At 41.5% G+C, this 17,910-nt stretch overlaps 3 protein-coding genes across 4 annotated transcripts; 1 reads left to right on the top strand and 2 right to left on the bottom strand.

Moving 5' to 3' along the window:
* Window positions 1-69: 69 nt before the first annotated feature.
* On the top strand, window positions 70-5,952 carry enosf1 (enolase superfamily member 1). Its single transcript, XM_084340451.1, has 15 exons — window positions 70-248; window positions 334-436; window positions 1,869-1,984; window positions 3,040-3,126; window positions 3,218-3,244; window positions 3,330-3,402; window positions 3,507-3,545; window positions 3,737-3,819; window positions 3,893-4,015; window positions 4,092-4,226; window positions 4,528-4,569; window positions 4,663-4,792; window positions 5,013-5,112; window positions 5,209-5,290; window positions 5,411-5,952. Exons 1-15 carry the CDS (start codon window positions 153-155, stop codon window positions 5,501-5,503), a joined length of 1,329 nt encoding a protein of 442 aa, XP_084196577.1. The 5' UTR covers window positions 70-152; the 3' UTR covers window positions 5,504-5,952.
* A 50-nt stretch (window positions 5,953-6,002) lies between these two features.
* On the bottom strand, window positions 6,003-8,927 carry tyms (thymidylate synthetase). 2 transcript variants are annotated; one of them, XM_084341099.1, is made up of 7 exons: window positions 8,598-8,924; window positions 7,706-7,779; window positions 7,325-7,499; window positions 6,918-7,019; window positions 6,637-6,812; window positions 6,478-6,549; window positions 6,003-6,390 (listed from the first exon to the last, which is right to left on the bottom strand). In XM_084341099.1, exons 1-7 carry the CDS (start codon window positions 8,809-8,811, stop codon window positions 6,253-6,255), a joined length of 951 nt encoding a protein of 316 aa, XP_084197225.1. In that variant the 5' UTR covers window positions 8,812-8,924; the 3' UTR covers window positions 6,003-6,252. The 2 variants fall into 2 exon arrangements, with proteins under 2 accessions (XP_084197225.1, XP_084197224.1); XM_084341098.1 differs by having other exon boundaries at window positions 6,478-6,812; window positions 8,598-8,927.
* Window positions 8,928-9,950: 1,023 nt separating this feature from the next.
* Window positions 9,951-17,563, bottom strand: LOC311249247 (clusterin-like protein 1). The gene is made up of 10 exons (XM_084340135.1): window positions 17,446-17,563; window positions 16,658-16,775; window positions 13,252-13,355; window positions 13,018-13,166; window positions 12,143-12,313; window positions 11,596-12,052; window positions 11,381-11,509; window positions 10,876-11,087; window positions 10,426-10,606; window positions 9,951-10,070 (listed from the first exon to the last, which is right to left on the bottom strand). The coding sequence occupies exons 3-10, from the start codon at window positions 13,340-13,342 to the stop codon at window positions 10,060-10,062; spliced, it is 1,401 nt and encodes a 466-aa protein (XP_084196261.1). The 5' UTR covers window positions 13,343-13,355; window positions 16,658-16,775; window positions 17,446-17,563; the 3' UTR covers window positions 9,951-10,059.
* Window positions 17,564-17,910: the final 347 nt, after the last annotated feature.

Genomic DNA, 17,910 nt, shown 5'->3' with positions numbered 1-17,910 from the left:
CCGCACTGTTTTTATGAGTCACGTGTCTCTTTAACTATCACAAGGGGGGAAATGTGTGGACCAATGACAGGCTGAGGTGGGCGGGAGATCACTTTCAGAGGAAACCAGGAGCAGAGGAGTCCAGACTGTGCTTCAGTCACAGGACTGCTTCAATGTCTGAGCGAAACATGCTGCACAAAATAACAAACGTGACGGTCAGGGACGTGAGATTCCCGACGTCTTTGGAGCAGCACGGCTCAGACGCGATGGTAAGCGATCATCTGGAAACATGCACTGTGTTTACACCTGCAGTCACGTGTTAAACTTCCTTCGCTTGAACTTTCCACACTGCAGCACACAGACCCGGATTACTCCGCCGCCTATGTGGTGGTCGACACGGACTCCGGCCTGAAGGGCTTCGGCCTCACGTTCACTCTGGGGAAAGGCACAGAGATAGGTGAGATTTAGCCTGAAGGAGCTGAGAGTGAACACAGGAAGAGAACAAACAGGTGCAAAACACAACAAAGTGTGCACACAGTGAACAAGCACACACTCACTGTCCTGTCTTCTGAGGAGAGATTAGTCCACATGTTGTGCTTGATTTCATTTTATTAGATTTATTTGATTTAGACTGTGGCTATGTAATTTTAGGCTGATAATATTTGATTTTACTGCTATTATCCTTTATTGTATTATGTTTTATTGCATACTCTGTGAGGGCATCTGAAGAAACTGAATACAGTACATTTTAGGGAAAGAAGAAAAAACAAATAAAAACAAACAAGACAAAAAAAAGTATTGTAGTCTTAACCTTACAACATCTAACCTATAACATCAAGGAGTGTATTAAAGGTCAATTACATGGCAAATACACAAATAAATACAGCTCCTCCTGCTGTTAACTACCGTATATGAAACCAAAGAAAACATTCACAAGGCGTAAAGTGAAATCAGAGTCGATACTGGCAATAATGACTCTACTTAAATCCTTCCAGAGCCTTTCGGTGTGGTTACAGCCTCAGGATATATGAACAGGTGTTTCTGGGAGTACGTCACAGAACGAACAGTTTAAGATAATGATGGAGCGTCAGCCTGATGTGGAACCGGCACCACTTGTTTTTCTGCATTTTATGATGTAATAACCTGAGAGGTGATCGCATCTGTAACAGCTCAACTATACTCCTTCAGAATCACTTGTATTTCATAATTTAGACCTTTTTTTATCTCATCACTGTGACTTTTATTTTATTTAGACATTTTATCTAATAATTTCAACTCATTATTTTGACTTTTTATCTCATAATTACCATTTTCTATCTCATAATTATGGCAACAACATATTTAACAAGCTAAGTAAGGAATTCTGAGTAGCATAAACCTCATTATCAAGTACCTGAATCACCAAAAACATAAAGTGAGATGGCCTCATATGTTAGACGGGAAAATACCTTCTGCCTTTGTTAACCAAACTCATCTATTGATAGATAAAGCCGTCTGTAAGCAGTGATTCATTTTATCTTTGTTCTGTCTTGAATTGAATTGAATCAAAGTTTAAGGCAAATCACAATAATTGTGTTTGTGAATTCAACTTAAGAGACGTTGGATGAAATATGTCATATGTCAGCTAATTATAAATACCAAAATGCTACTTTTTACTAATAAAGTTAAGTCACAGACACAATGTTCAACGTAAATAACTAGCTTGTACTCAGCTTATACAACCAGAGCAAAAACATTTAGGTGGAGGACTTACTGTTTAAGAATGAAATGTTGCCTTAAGGTGTCCATGACTGTACTTGAAGTACTCACACCGCACACCGCCACAGTCTCAGTTTGTCTGGAGCTTTCGTCCTTTCAGAGGCTGATTGTTGCTGACTGTCACCCTGCAGTGGTGTGTGCTGTGAGGGCCCTGGCAGGACTGGTTGTTGGGAAATCCTTGCAGGAGATTGTGAGCGACTTCCGTGGATTTTACCGCCTCCTGACCAGTGATGGCCAGATGAGATGGGTAAGAACAAGCGCACAAGCAGGAAAAGGGCTACATTCATTTTTCATCCCCATACAGTCATTTTGCATCCCTTCGTGGTCATTGGTGTCTCTTTGTAGTCATTTTGGACGCCTTTGTAGTCCTCTTACACTGCGTGAAAAACAACAATGTAACATATATATATATATAATTATGTAACAACTTAGAGCCCACTTTGGGTGCATAGTGAGCACTTTTGTTTTTATACTTTAAGAACATTTTCTTGATTTTACTAAGTCTGCATACTGCAACTTTAAAGTACGTACTCTCACTTGTTATGTTTTAAATTTGTTGTATTAGCACTGAGGTACTAAAGTAAAAGGTTTTATTATTTCTTCCATCACTACAAATAAATGTGACAAATTCAGGCTTTTCAAGGAGTTGTGTCAGCTGTGTGCAGAAGAGGCTCTTCAGATACATAAAAGCACTTCATACCTTTTGAAAAGGGTTAAGAAATGTGACAACAGTCTAGTTTTTGAAGTGGTTGAACTGGTTCATTAGACCAAATTGGCCAAAATCTTTGGACTCTGCCCACAAGTTCTATTTTAGTGCAGTCTTTGACCACATCTTTGTTTCCATCAGGTCTCATTTTTGCTGTTAGTTTTCTGCCTCTTTCTTTGATGCATACTTCAGATAAGCCAATTTCAGTTCTGCTTATGTAACACTGAAGTCGTTGAGCCAGCAAGACAGGCTGCAATGTTTGCGTGTTTCTCCCTTATGAGCCTGATGTGACGCAAGTGTGTGACTAAAGAAATGGACTGTACATTTTTAACGAATATCAGAGTAAAGGGAACAGCCTCCAATTAAAGCCAACGTCTTAATATTTTAAATTGTTTTCATTTCAAGTTTCTATCCGCTCCAGAGGCTGAGAAATAAAATGTTTTAGTGTGAAGTTTTTCAGAAAATGCTCCAGTTTTAGGAGATGTTTTCGAGCAATGCCTTGGTTTAAGAAAGCATTTTTTTAATGGCCGCTCATACGTCTTAACAGGCCACGGGACGGATGTCAAAGATTACTTTTTATCTCTTGTCTGACCCAGTTAGGCCCAGAGAAAGGAGTGATCCACCTGGCCACTGCTGCAGTCCTGAACGCAGTGTGGGATCTGTGGGCGAGAGCCGAGGGCAAGGTGGGCCTGCCATGATTAAAAAAAAAACAGCCTTTCCTTCTTTAAGTGTGACACTTTATGACTCACTTCCCGTTGTCTTCTTCTCCTGTAGCCGCTGTGGAAGCTGCTTGTGGACATGGTGAGTCACAGGAAATGTAGATGTTTGATTTATGTCTGGGATGTGATCACAGGGGAAACAGTACGTCTCATGTTTGTCAATCCAGGATCCGAAGCAGATTGTCTCATGCATTGACTTCAGATACATCACTGATGCACTTACAGAGGAGGAGGCTCTGGGTGAGACGTTTTTATAATGTATAGTTTCATCTCTGTATAGATGAAAACACTTATATTTTAAAAGGAAAGCGTCAGACTCTTTCTGCTTCTCCGTTCTCATTCAGACATACTTGTGAAAGCTCAGGAGGGCAAGCAGCAGAGAGGTGAGCACACTAAAAACAGTCATTAATTACATGGCTGAATGGGACTTCGCGGAACGAAATTGCCTCTTTAGGAACTAACAGGAGTGCTTTTAGCCTGCGTAATCGGGCCCGGCACTCCATGATTGCTCTATTAAAGCACACTTCTCCTCAAGTGTTTATTACCTGTGTGGACTGTTTCTTCGGCCTGCCAGAGGATCAGATGCTGAAAGAGGGTTATCCTGCCTACACCACCTCCTGCGCATGGATCGGATACTCAGACGAGCAGCTCAAACAGGTCTCGGCGCTATAAGTTTGGACAACTCATATTCATATAACCCTTGTATATGACTAACAGTGTGTTTCTGCAGCTCTGCACGGATGCACTTAAGAGCGGCTGGACTAAGTTCAAGGTGAAAGTCGGCGCTGATCTAGAGGACGACACACGCAGGTGCCGCCTCATAAGGGAAATGATCGGACCCGATAACACTTTGGTAAGGTCGTTTCTTTCCCCCCTATCATTATATTTACATCAGGAAATCCCAGCATACTAAAGTGTTTTTGTGTCAGATGATTGATGCTAACCAGAGGTGGGACGTATCCGAGGCCATCAGCTGGGTGTCCAGCCTGGCTGAGTTCAAACCTCTGTGGATCGAGGAGCCCACGAGTCCAGATGACATCCTGGGTCACGCTGCCATCTCCAAGGTGAGAGAGAGGTTTGATTTTCCAGCTGGCTTGTGTGCTTATGTGTTGAAGATGTGGACAAGACTTTGTGGTCATTGTACATCTCTTTTAGAGTTAGTTTGTTGCTCTTTGTAGTCATTTTGCATCCCCTTTTGGTTGTTTCGTCTGTCTTTTTTTTTGCATCGGTTTTGGTGTTTAACATCTTTGTGGTCATTTTGCGTCCCTTTGTAGACGTGTCACATCTTTTTTGTGCCTGGGCCTGTTCTCTGTCGGCCTTCTCAGTAATCCATCCACTAAAAGATGCTCGACTTTGTTGTTTCAGGCTTTGGCTCCACTCGGGATCGGAGTGGCAACAGGAGAGCAGGTTAAAGCTCAACTTTGTTCTAGCATACGTAATATCACTGACTGATATTTATAGTATTAATCGTTTCTAGCTGGGCGACTGTTTCCTCTCCAGTGTCAGAACAGGGTGATGTTTAAGCAGTTCCTCCAGGCCTCGGCCCTGCAGTTTGTCCAGATAGACAGCTGTCGGCTGGGCAGTGTCAACGAGAACCTGGCTGTGCTGCTGATGGCCCACAAGTTCCAGGGTAATATGTAATATGTGGAGCCCAAAAAGGGACAAATGGGAGTAAAAGGTTATCAGACGATGCGTACTACTGTTTGATGTATGCAGTTATATTTCTGGATACGTCTCATAACCTTTTACTGCCTCTTTTCAGTGTCAGGGCTGCTTCACATTATATACCAGGTGGAATATTTCTATTAAAAAGTGGCTACAATACACTCGCTACTTCTTCTTTTCCCCAGTGCCGGTTTGTCCTCATTCTGGAGGAGTCGGTCTCTGTGAGCTCGTCCAGCATCTGATTCTGTTTGACTACATCTGTGTGTCTGGAAGTCTCAGCAACCGGTAAGAGCAGGATCTGTTTTTGTCCACAGTGAAAGCTTCTTGACTTAACACATCATAAACAGCACCTCTTTCACTGTGTTTACTTTGCCTCTGCAGAATGTGTGAATATGTAGATCACCTTCACGAACACTTCAGCAGCCCTGTGGTGATTCACGACGCCCACTACATGCCCCCCAAGGTAAGATGAACTACAGAAGCCATCTATAACTCGCTAAGTGAATCTCTGCATTACCCTTAAAAAAAACAAATGTTTCTCCTTGGGCTGCTTGTTTGCGTTCACTGTGCTTCTCGTTCTCAGGATCCAGGATATTCTTGTGAGATGCTGGAATCATCAGTGCAGAGACACCAGTACCCTGAAGGAGACGTATGGAAGCAGCACATAAACAACTGACTCAGTATTAAGCATTAAGGCTGTTAGACTGTTAAGTCGAGTGAACTGTCAGATTCAGACTTTTTGGATTATTATGTGGGTTGGAGGAGGGGTGATCGGAGTTATATTCCTATATTTGAAAAGGGCATTTTATACTGACAGTAGACAACACTGTACAAGAACTAAAAGGGAAAAACTCTTGAAGCCCTCCTTTATTTATTTATGGCAGTCTGGTTAAATACTCGATTGCGATTGGCTGCAGGGTGTCAATTAACTTTTGACATAAGTCCCAGTTAGTGTCCACACACAGACTCAAAGACTTTGAGGTGCGCTCCCACTTGAGCCATTTATGGCCACTTTTTGTAAGTCTGCATTTCTGCAAATTTAGCTTAAGGGGACTACCCTTCATCTGGTATCATTTACTGTATGTGTTGTGCGTTGTCCCTTCTAAATAAACATAATTAAATTGTGTTTTGCTGCCAGGTTCCTGTTGGGTCAATAAGTTCTGTACAAATCAAGCTGATACAAATGAAAACTCTTTATTTACAAATATCATTTAGAAAATACTTTTCGTAAGAACTCACTGACAGCTCACAAAATAAAATAACTCTCTGACCTCGTTTTTGCAACTTGGATTAATTGACCAAAGAAAATGGGAATGAAAGACACATAGGATACAGTACATAGGATTCAGTACCTGTAGAGCAATGTGACGATAGATTCTGTAAAGTATTTTCCACACACACAATATTTATCAGTCGTCAGTTTTTCTACACGGCCATCTGCATCTTAATGGTGGGATGAGGGTTGTAGTCGCAGATCTCAAAGTCATCTGCACGGAAATCATCGATACTCTCCACCTGTCTCTTGATCTTCAGTGTGGGGAAGGGCCGGATCTCCCTCTGAAGCTGCACATTCAGACAGATGAGCTTGTGTTAAGTTTGAAATCAATCGGCGAACATGGAGACAAGACAACGTGTCTTCGACTGACCCACCTGTACTTTGAGGGGTTCGATGTGGTTGACGTAGATGTGAGCGTCTCCCAGAGTGTGAACGAAGTCGCCAGGCTGACAGAGTAAAAAAAAAAAGAAAGACGTGAGGTGATGAAACCCGCAATAATACTCAGAGTTTTGACAGAAGCACGGTGCTCTTACCTTGAGTCCTGTGATGTGTGCGATCATGTAGGTAAGAAGTGCATAGCTGGCAATGTTGAACGGCACCCCGAGGCCCATATCACCCGAGCGTTGGTACAGCTGACACGACAGCTCGCCGTCGCACACGTAGAACTGACACAGGGCGTGGCAGGGGGGAAGAGCCATGTGGGGCAGGTCTGCAACAACATCAGACAGATTTAAAATGCCAGATCATCACTGTAAACAGATTCAAAGAGCTCAAGAGCAGTTCAGTTCTGAAGTGAACTTTGCTCGTGCTTCACCTTTTGGGTTCCAAGCACACATGATGATCCGTCTGTCCTCTGGGTTCTTCTTGATGGTGTCGATGACCTTCTGCAGCTGGTCAACTCCTTGTCCTGTGTAATCTGTCGAAGGAATTGATAATAAAAATGTTTAAAAAGATCATTTAAGATCTGAGGCACAGTAATCTTGCTACCATATATACCATATACAGTAGGATCCATTTAAAGAACTTTAAAAATGTTCAATAATACTTTGTGTGCTTAATTGTCTGCATGATGATCCAGCCAATGGCTTTGCCAAATGACTTTGATCGTACAACTAAATCCACTTTTAGTTACCTCAAGATTAAAGAGAAATGGAGACTGGAGATAACTCCTCACACACAAACAATGTACAGTAGACTGGGTGTGGCTGTGACATAATGTACCTGCATGCATGTTTGTGTACTCTGCACCGTAGTGCCTCCACTGGAAGCCATACACAGGCCCAAGGTCGCCTTCCTCTCTGTCCGTGAACCCAAGACCGTCCAGGAAGTCCCGAGAACCGTTGGCTTCCCAAATCTTCACTCCTTTCTCCGAGAGCTCTTTGGCGTTTGTTGACCCCTGCAACCACACAATTAAGAAAAATCAAACAGCAATTCAGTTAAATAATGGTTCCTTTTTGTCCAGATAAGCACAATCAAACGCAAAACTACAGTATATCTATGGCTATATACTACAAGAGGCAAATGAGAATTAAAAAAAGCAAACATTGGGTTAATTCACCCTTTGAAAGATAAGAAGAAAGAGTCCTGTCTTATCATCCTCACCTTGATAAACCAAAGCAGTTCTTCAAGGATCCCTTTCCAAAACACTCTCTTGGTCGTCAGCAGTGGAAACTGATCTACAAACAAACAACAGGAACAGGTTATTTGAAATTAATGATAAAATAATTAATTAGAGCAAGTTGTTTCCAGATGAAAGTACATTTTATAGCCTGACAGATACTTGATCTTTGATTTTTTTCTGTTTCATTAACACTGAGCTTGATATCTGAGGTATCTGATCAACACATATGATTAGGAAAGATCAGCTATTTTTGGTTATTAAAAATACAGTTGAGTGCTCCCTGCTGGACAAACAATGTATTGTTTTTTGTTGTTGTTCCTCATCAGCAAAACATGCATAATGCTGATAACAAAACACCTCTGACTGAAACCTTTGATTTAATATTTCCAGTTCATATTTGTTTGGTTTTTTTAAACTGCTCCATGCAGAAATACTGATATATTGAATTTCTTACTCCAGCAGAATCACAAAGTCCAAAAGACTGAAAGCATCCGGCGGCCAGGGAAGGAAAGGAAGGAAAGAAGAGGAAGAAAAACGTGAAAGAGGTACAGTAACGTCAATGTGATGAGGCGAATGAGTTTTCCATCCCCTGGTAGTTGTAAGCCTTTGGTTTATTGTGTCACACTTTATGTTTGTTAACGTTTTAAAGTGCGCGCTCATTTACACCCATTACTGCATAAACAATTATAATCCAATATTATTTATGACACAACCAGTTTAATTAAATATTATCAGGTACTTTCCCTCTTTTTTTGAGTATTTCTATTACTTTTAAGTGTACATGCATACTTCCTCTATCACGGTTTGCTACCAGATTTCTCCACATTAACATTAAAACAGATTAAATAGCAGACAAAGTGAAAACCACCAGACCTCGCAGGCTGTATCTGGCCTGAGCACCGAACACTGACAGGACTCCTGTCCCGGTTCGGTCTCCCTTCCTGCGGCCGTGCTGCATGATGTACTCGATCTGGTCCAAATACCCGCGTTCATCGCACAGAACACCGAAGTTCTTCTTCTCCGGCGCCGGCACTTCATGGCTCTCTCTGGGCGTCTCCTCGGTGTGTATTTCCGAAGTGGCGGGCATTATTTTTTTAAAGTGGAGACAAGTTCAGAGAGGAATGAGCTGGTGTGTTGTTGAGTCTCAGCCGTGAGTTATTCCCGGGTGTTTTTGAGGACTGCTTTCTGGTTGACCAAAAATCTCGCGAGAACTGGAGAAACGCGCGCCTTTTGAAAAAGACAACAAAAAAACGCGCGCTTTACTTCCGCCTGTCTTCACGCAAAACTCAAACCTCTTTGTTGCCGTACTTTCCTTCACCGATCAGATCCACAGGTAAATGAGCAAATAATAATTAAAATATAGTAAGAAATAAATAATTAAGCAATTAAATAAACAGATAGTATTGAGGCCTTTTACTTTACATTTGTAAAAGACGCAATTCTATAATGTTAAAACTACATTTAAATTCTTACTTAGGAAGAAGTAGATAAATAAATAAAGAACATATGATTAAAGTACAAAAGTAAAAGTAGGCTACTAACTATGCAGCTATGGGCTCTGTCATTGTTACATTATTATACTATTAGATTATGATTTAAATGTGTTATTATTATTATTATTATTGATGCATTTACATATAAAATGCCTTTTTATATTGTAACTGTCTGCTGAGCTAATTTGTATATTTTTTCTGTCTTAAACAACAGATATGAAGAGAATAGATCACCAAAATACAGGACAATAAGATCACTATTATTAACTGACTACATTAACAATATAACAAATATAGCAAAAAAATAAAACAATCAGCACAACACTGAACTTTGTTTGACTCAGTGAGAGAGAGTCATTTCAACCTGCCTCAATGTAAATAAAATAAAATAACATGTTATTAGCAGAACTGTTTTTAGCCTTTTTGTCATGCACAAGAAGAAGAAAAAAAACAATATTATATTGCTTATATTATTTCAAAGTCATGGTTTTGTTTTTTGTGCAACCATACATACAGATTGTTCCCAAACTGAAGAAATGCTGCAGAAAAGGTAATCATCTTTACAAAATGTGCAAATATTACATCCAAAAGAGGGTTTGTTTGTGTGTTGATTTGTAGGATGACCTTAACACAAAACAGCAGAGCAGAGTGTATACAGTTTTATTGCAGAGACATTTAAAACCCTAAGAATAAACATACATGAATAATATGAATATGAGATGTGTATGTAAAGGTTTAGAGGTCTATATGGATTTCAAGTTTTACAAAGATCAGCTCCAATGTTCAAGAACAATGGTACAAGACTCTTGATTCAGCATCCGAATGTTTGAATGGTGTTCACATTATTCCGTCCCTGTGTTAAGAAAAAACATAAAACACAGTCAAACAAATATTCCCATGTCAACACATACCAGTAATACACTTCATTCAGATTAATATTTTACTACATGGCAAATGAAGTGTGAAATGTATGATTGCCTCTTTGTTACCTCATCATTTTGGATTATTACACATCATCCAATTTGCATTGTTTCTCTCAGGATAAAATTAAATTAGAGGAGATGCACAGGGATTTGTCATCATGGCGTAAAGTTGGCGCTTTCAAACCATCACAATTAATTTTGCTCAGATTCAATTTGGAGCTCTGCCAGATGATGATGCTGGGAGCCAAATAATTAACTAAGCCACAACAGTGCCAGGATCAATACCTCTTATCTGCCGTTTATGGAGAGCCAGAGCCTCCTGAGCCGCGTACTGGATGAAAGCGGGATCATCAACATCCAGCGCTGCAGGGACTGAGACAGTTATCGGGGCAGAGTCCAGTAAGGTTACAATCACGATGCTGTCAGCTTTAAGTCTGATGTTCTTCATCTGTTGATGTGGATTCACCTGGAAAATTAGATTTAAAATAATAATTTTAGGCTATCATACACACAGTCAGGTACACTTTCATTAAACAGGAGGGGGTCTGGCTGTGGAGTTTCAATTTAAACCTTGTTAATTAATTTCAGAGACTAAGTCTTTTATCTATTTTCAAGTAACAGGATTATTTCTAATGTTCTGTGGAAAAGAAATTGACGTGTTGCAGGTGAGTAATCCTTCTCCAAAGAGAAATGCATGACTAAAATCGGACTGATTCAACGTTGCTACAAACATACTGTGATCACACTGAAGATGTGTGGGCCCACGGTGCTGTTGGACAGCTGGCTGATCCAGCCGTACTTGTTGTCCATGTTGCCGAGCCACCTCTGTGTGTCGGCTGTGTGTCTGTGAACCAGCTGCAGCCTGTCGTCGTACTGCTGACGGGAGGCGTTGAGCAGCATGTGCATCTCCTCCATCTCAGAGTGCAGCTGCTGGACTCGGGGACACTCTGTAAACACGAATGATACAGATGTGCGCGGTGAAGCCAGGAACAGAAAAACTGTACAAGAATATCAGGAGACTTTTATTTTCTCTCCTCTTTGGAATAAAACTAAACTATTTTAATTAGACCATTTTTAATTGTCCCTCTAGGTATAAAGCTAATTATTTGGGTCAGAATTTGCATTTAAGGTCCAGATAGGAACATTTTTGCATATCTGTACAGTGTGAGTGTGTGAGATGAGCAGCTAACTAGAAATGGAACTAATCATTCCCACTAAACTAACTGTGCCAGTAATTTACCTTTTAACAGATAATCTTCACACGTCTCGCACAAACTTTGCAGCTTCCAGCACTCTGACGCTTGTCTGCGGAGTCGCCTGCACAGATGTCGGTTCTGGTATTGTTCCAAAGCAGAGAGTGAGCCTGTGTCTTTGTAGATAAACATGCAAAAAGCAGATGTTACAGTAGTTATCATGGGAGTCAATGAAGTGAATCTAAATATAGTGCTCGGATACCTCTGCTTGCTTGCTGGAAATACTCCTCCTCAGCTTCTTGTACCTCCTCAAATACATCCACCACAGTGGAGCTGAACTCTTGCAGCACATTCCTCCCGAAGTCATACACAGAATCAACGATGTGATCCAGACCCGCCGTCCAGAAGAAGCCGGGACTCGAGCTGCCCTGCACAGCCGACAGCGGGCTCGGTTGCAGCTCTGTGCTGAAGGCCACCAAGAAGGAAGGCCCGTACACCTGCTGCATCTTCTTGAACAGAGTGATGCTGTGGTTGTGCAGCCAGCTGATGTTCGACAGCAGCTGGCCGAACGACGCGTCCGCCTGCAGCAGCTCCAGATCTGCTGCTTCGCCCTCTGTGACCTCAGGTGGGACGGTACGAGTCACGTCCTCCTCGTTTTGATTGTAAACCTGCTCTGTGGCGTCCAGCTGGGCAGCCATTTTCCTGAAAAACTCCTCCACCTGCAGAGAGAAGAACCATAATCAGTCATCACTCTTATCTCTCATTTGAAGATCTGGGTCAGTTATAACAGGAAAGCGTTGAGGTCAAACCTTGAATGTGAAAGAGGCGAAGCCACGGCGACACGTAGAGGTAAAGTAGGCCTTACAAGTATCTTCAAGACAGGGTCGACATTCCTCAAAGGAAGATCTGGTTAAATCTTGACACTGCTGCTCAGCCTCCTCCAGTTTCTGCTCCGTTTCCCGGGCCAGCTGCATCGCCCCCTGAAGAAAACAGACAATTCTGTCACAGATACACCACCTCTTAATAAGCCAGACAGGATGAGATGTGGTTTCCAGCCCTGGTGTTTTATTTTGAGAAAAAAAAAAAAGAGATTAATCCACAGACAGTTCATTTATCCTGACGGCAGTAAAACTACACCCTGACTCCCTGAACCAGCCTCACTCCCACATGCATTATTCACTGTCTGCTTCGAGATTTCTCTGTGTGGTTTTGTCTGTATGAGGCAGAAAACATGTGATGGGCTTCAGAATAAAGCACAGAGACTGGGAAGTAACTAACAGCTCCACTATAATGGTCAAATTCTGTGAAAAGTGAGTGTTTAAATGCACAGAATGTAACAAAAGACGGAGTTTGATGATGTTGTGAAGGAGCATGGGATCATGGGAGTTGTTGTCTTGCCGATGACGATCTACCTAACGTGACAGAAATGTTCATGTTGCATTTAGTCATGTTCGCTTCCTTCCCCACTCTCTGACGGATCATCTGGTGTTTTCTTGGAAGCTATAGAGACGAAAGACTTAAAGGAAGAGTTCACCCAAAAATGAAAATTCAGTCATTATCTACTCACCCCCATGCTGATGGAAAGTCAGGTGAAGTTTTCTTTCTGAATTTTCATTTTAGGATGGACCCATCCTTAGATAGATATAATACATTTACATGACAATGACAGAAACACAAGTTATACCTTCTTCTTGTCGCTGCTGTGTCTCAGGGTGTCCATGAGGTGTCTGTGCTTCTCCTCTTTCTTCTCCATCATTTCCTTCACCCGCTTCACCCCGAGCAACGCCCGCTTTATCTCCTCATCGACAAACTGCTCTCCCGCTGCAGACAGCTCTGTGCACATCAGTGAGTTATGCTGTTACTCAGTTCTGCAGCCACTATCAGTGAGAAAAGTGTTTTCTACTAATGAAGGCCTCACTTTTCAGCGTGTCCTCGCTTAGCTGTGGAGAGTCGGCAGCACAAAGCAGGACTTCGGCGATGCAAAGAATTTGAATAAGCAGCCTCCTCATTCTGTCTTCAGCTCTGTATAGAGAGCAGAACTGAATCGTTATTCTGTGATGGAGGTAACATACAGCGTCAGTTCTTCACCATCTGAACACAACACTCTTAACTTCTCCCTACATCTTGACTGCGCTGTTTTAAAATAAGGGAAACTTCACCAATTGTACACATTAAAGTGTATTTGGGGGAGTACTACTGCATATGTGAAAAAGTAGCATAAAGCCTGTTGTGGCTCCAGAGGAAGCTGCATGTAATCAGATAAATTGCCTCCAGTAATGTAGGCTCCAGCTTTTGAAAGAAAGTCCTTTTTAATCAGTGCAATCTTTCTTTCCTTTTCAAGACCTGGCACCTACATTACCCACAATGCAACTTAGCCACTGTGTGACATCTGGGAGGCGAGACCCTAAGACCTGTAAACACACTATAATGTGTCAAATTGGTGGAGTTGTCCTTTAAAAACATGCTTGGATTTTAGTTGCATGCTACCTCAGCAGCCACAAGGTGGTGCCATTTCTCAACTGTTTTCATTTAGACGCCCCTCAAAGTTGACCACAACGTTCAGAGAAACGAAATCCCAGAGGACGAAAATGTTTATTCATTATGACGAAACATCACATGAGTGTCTAGACAAATAAACATGACTATGTCAAGAGATCCCCATTAACTGCAGAACACTAATCACATTACATAACGAGGATAATAACAGTAACACAGTTGAGCTGAAATTGAATTATTAATATTTCTGAGTTAAAGGTGCACCATGTAGTTTTGAGGAAGACATCTTATTCAGAAGAGAAAGAGCTTCATTGACTAAATTTTTTTAATGTCTAAACAAACTAAATAAACAAACTCTCTTTGATTTCATGACTGAATAAACTGAATAAACAAACTGACCTTAAAGGGCAACTTCATATTGTTTTACTTTGTTTACATGTGGCGGACCCTGCCACCTTTCTAGCTTCAAACAGTGTTCTGGACCTTAATTACCTCTGAGAGCAGCTTGTTTATTCAGTTATGGAACATGATTTGAGTTGGTATTATTATTAATATTGTAAATATTAAAATTCTGAGTTTGAATTTTTTCAGTGTGCCTCTTTTTTTACTAAACACTAAAGCTCAATTGACTTCTTCAACCTTTCCTGAGTAAATAACTTGAATTACTCTTGTTAAAGCACCTGTAAAGGTTCAGCAACACTCTGCAACTCTTATAATATACATCACATGTCTGTGTGTCAACAAAATTAAAAGAAAGAAAAAACAGAGTCACATGAACCAAAGTCAGAATCTGCCCACATAATTTCTTTCATTAATTTTTACTGAAAACACGTGCATATGTCCCAAAATCAATCGTACTCAAAGATATAACTGTATTTGATGCTATGAGGGAAGAAATAGCTTCTCCAAGTTGACTGTTAAAGAGCAAAGACTGAATTGTGCCAAAGTGAAAAGAAGTGTAAAATATTTACCTTGACAACTATGAAAGCTGCAGGTTGTGCTGTTGGAGGGATGAGACTGAGGCGCCGGCTTCTTCTAAGGATTGTTTCTATTTTTATGGATCTACTCACCAGCGCCGATCCTCTTAGTGTGTTTGCATTATTAAGCCTTACGCGCTCCGCATAACTACAGATCAGCTTATGACAGGCTTTAATGCACGGTGAACATTACATGCTCAGTTCTCTGCGGGTCTATCTCACTTAACTGACTCCAACATACTCCAGAGCCCCTCTCAGGTAAAACACGCGGCTCTAATCTCCATCAGACCAACAGTAAGCCTGAGCTCCCTGCAGAGACCTGGCACACACGGGCATGGTCCTGGCTAAGCCCTGTAGGCCACGAGAGGAGCAGGAGGACTGGATGCACATGTGCAAGCTAATGCAAAAACAGTCCAGAGGAAACAAATGTGTTTGCATATATCAACTTTAACTACAAACTATATATACTACATTATAAATCTCACGCTTTTAAATGCATGCTGCACAGATTTAAATGTAACATGCAAATTTCAAAAACACAGACGCATGTTTTTTAGGTTAGCTGTGATTTAAAGGGTTATTGCAGTGATTTGGTATGGCACTTTCATAAAGCACTTCAAAAAACTGGTTCTCCAACATCCCGACCAGCCTGGACCCTCACCGGTATGCTTTCAGAACCAAAAGATCCACAGAGGATGCCGTATCCACTGCCCTCCACTCAGTCTTCGTTCACCTCGAAGATAACAACAGCAGTTTGTTGACTTCAGCTCAGCGCTCAATACAATCTCAGCCATGAACCCAAAAGTTCTTGCCGACTGATGAGGAAACACAGTGGGCGGTGTCTGCTCAGGCCTGTGAGAGCTGACCAATCAGACGGGACTGTGCTTTTCCAGATGGGGGTCTTTAAAAGACAGGAGCTAAAACAGAGAATTCAGACAAAGAATAAATAGAGGTGCAGCAGAAATGGACAGTAAGAGAAAAATACTGTGTTTTCTGAATATTAAAGCATGTAAATATTTTCCAGTAGACACCCTAAATGAAAGTAAAGGACCTTTAAATGAAGCTACATGGATACGACACTACCAACTTAACTTTTATGCTACAAATGCTAAACTACAGGCAGAGAAATTCATGTTAAACAACAGTAATCTTACAGATATAGACATTTCAGACTTTCCTGCAAGTCCTTAACTAAGATACTTAAAACCATCCATCACACTGTGTCAGCACTGTATGAGTAAAAGTGCTTCCTGTGTTTCTGCCTCTACCACCAGCGACTCCCTCCTGCAGCATACAAGACGATCTGCGATGTTCTTATCAAGACATCTAAACATGGCAGCGGCGTGGTAAATGTGGAATTCCTGTGTGCTTTCTCAGCCCTCTGTTAATCCGAGCCCACTGCTGAAAGCCTTGACCCAGCAAATGAGGTCCCAACCTCTGAATGAGGACCAGCAGGAGCGGCGCTGTAAGATACCTGACCCTCAGCTGCTTTTTATCAGCCCGCCACGATCCCTATCTGAGCCCTAATACCAGCCTGCTGCTACAATTACAGCCGACAGTAAAATAACAGTTTTGAAGCCTTTAGGAAAACAAGTAATTAGTAGCTTTATCATCTCAGGCTGGTCTGGAGACTAATATGTGGTGGACTGGGTCAAACTGGAGCTATTAGCACTGAGCCTGGGTTTGAAGGCTCTGTTATCCAAAGAAAGAGGAAAAACAGATCCAAGTTTGATGTTTGTGTTGTGTTTTTTTAAAGCTCAGAGGATTTTAGAGCTGAGACTGTTTGGTGATCTGTAATTTTGTCCGGTAAATCATTTGGTTTGAGTGTAAATGTAACCCAGTGACACTAACCTGCACAGAAACCCCTTTCTTTGATGTGTGATGAAGCTGTTTCAGCCTTTGATCAGTGATCTACATCTGCAGGCCGGAGAGATTATGGACACAGGAACTGTTGGTATTATCACTGCACCTGGAGGAGTTAAAGGGAAATGGCCGCTGGTTTAGCCTTAATTTTGCTAGATTATGGTCAATCTTAGCTGCCACTGGGACCGTTTTTATGCAACAGAGCTTTTATGCAACAGGGAACACGCTTAAGGCAAAAGTAAACAAATGCAAAAGATCTTTATCAGTTTATGAAAAAGTTCTGATGGATTATATATCATTGGAAAGCAAATCAGTCTAGTTTTGTATAAAAACACAAAAGGGGAAGTACTTCAAAGCACATGATAAACCTATAAAGGCTGATAGAGATAGTAAAACGTACTTATTTCTTGCAAAAGTTGTTTGCACTGGACCAAAATGAAATAATTTAGATCTGTTGTCATGTGTTTTCTCTTCTTTTATGGAAATAGTGGAAAAAATGTCTTGAAAGTATTTACATTTTGCAGTTTTGCAGGAATATGAGATTATTGTGGTAAATAAGTTGATAAAATAACCCAAACCTAATGATCACATATGGGCCAAATGTCCTAGAGGAACACAGGTTGTATATATATATAAAATATAAAGATATAGAATATAAAAATCATTCTTCATCCTTAATGGAAATGGGATGTCAAAACACAGGAACTGCACTGAACTGTCGCCGTTTCAGTGTCTCTCCACCTCCCCAAACCTTTGAAATGATCTTTAATGGGTACCAGCTTTTCTCCGGGGGACGCGATTGCCATCAGCCCCCAGAAACTTAATCTCATCTCCGGCTGGATGACTGCGGCGCAGCACGACGTCCCGCTCCGCCGGGGTCTGCGGGGATGAAAGCAGCCCGCACCTCCTCTCTCCACACCGGGGGGAGACACGGCGGGAGAGGACGGTCAGTCCCCGCCGTGACTTCAAAAGAGTGAGTGGGACAGTGGAGGTAACTGTGACGATGTGAAGTCACAGAGAGACAGCTGGACAGGAGGCGAAGACAAACCGGAAACGCGGCACAACAGCCTTCAAAATAAGAGCATTGTTTGTAGGGACCTGTGACAAATGTGAAAGTGAGCAAAGTTTAAAATCAGAGGTTAATCCATAGAAATCCACCCAAATGCACACTCAAACTACAAAAAATGAAGCCGGACAGAACGAGGAAAGCATTTGTTTAGTTTGGCATGATGTATACGGTG

This window comes from Pagrus pagrus (genome assembly GCF_965226575.1).
Source record: "Pagrus pagrus genome assembly, chromosome: 20".
Lineage (NCBI taxonomy): Eukaryota > Metazoa > Chordata > Actinopteri > Spariformes > Sparidae > Pagrus > Pagrus pagrus.
Note: the sequence above shows the minus strand (reverse complement) of the source record. Positions and strands in the feature narration are given on the sequence as shown.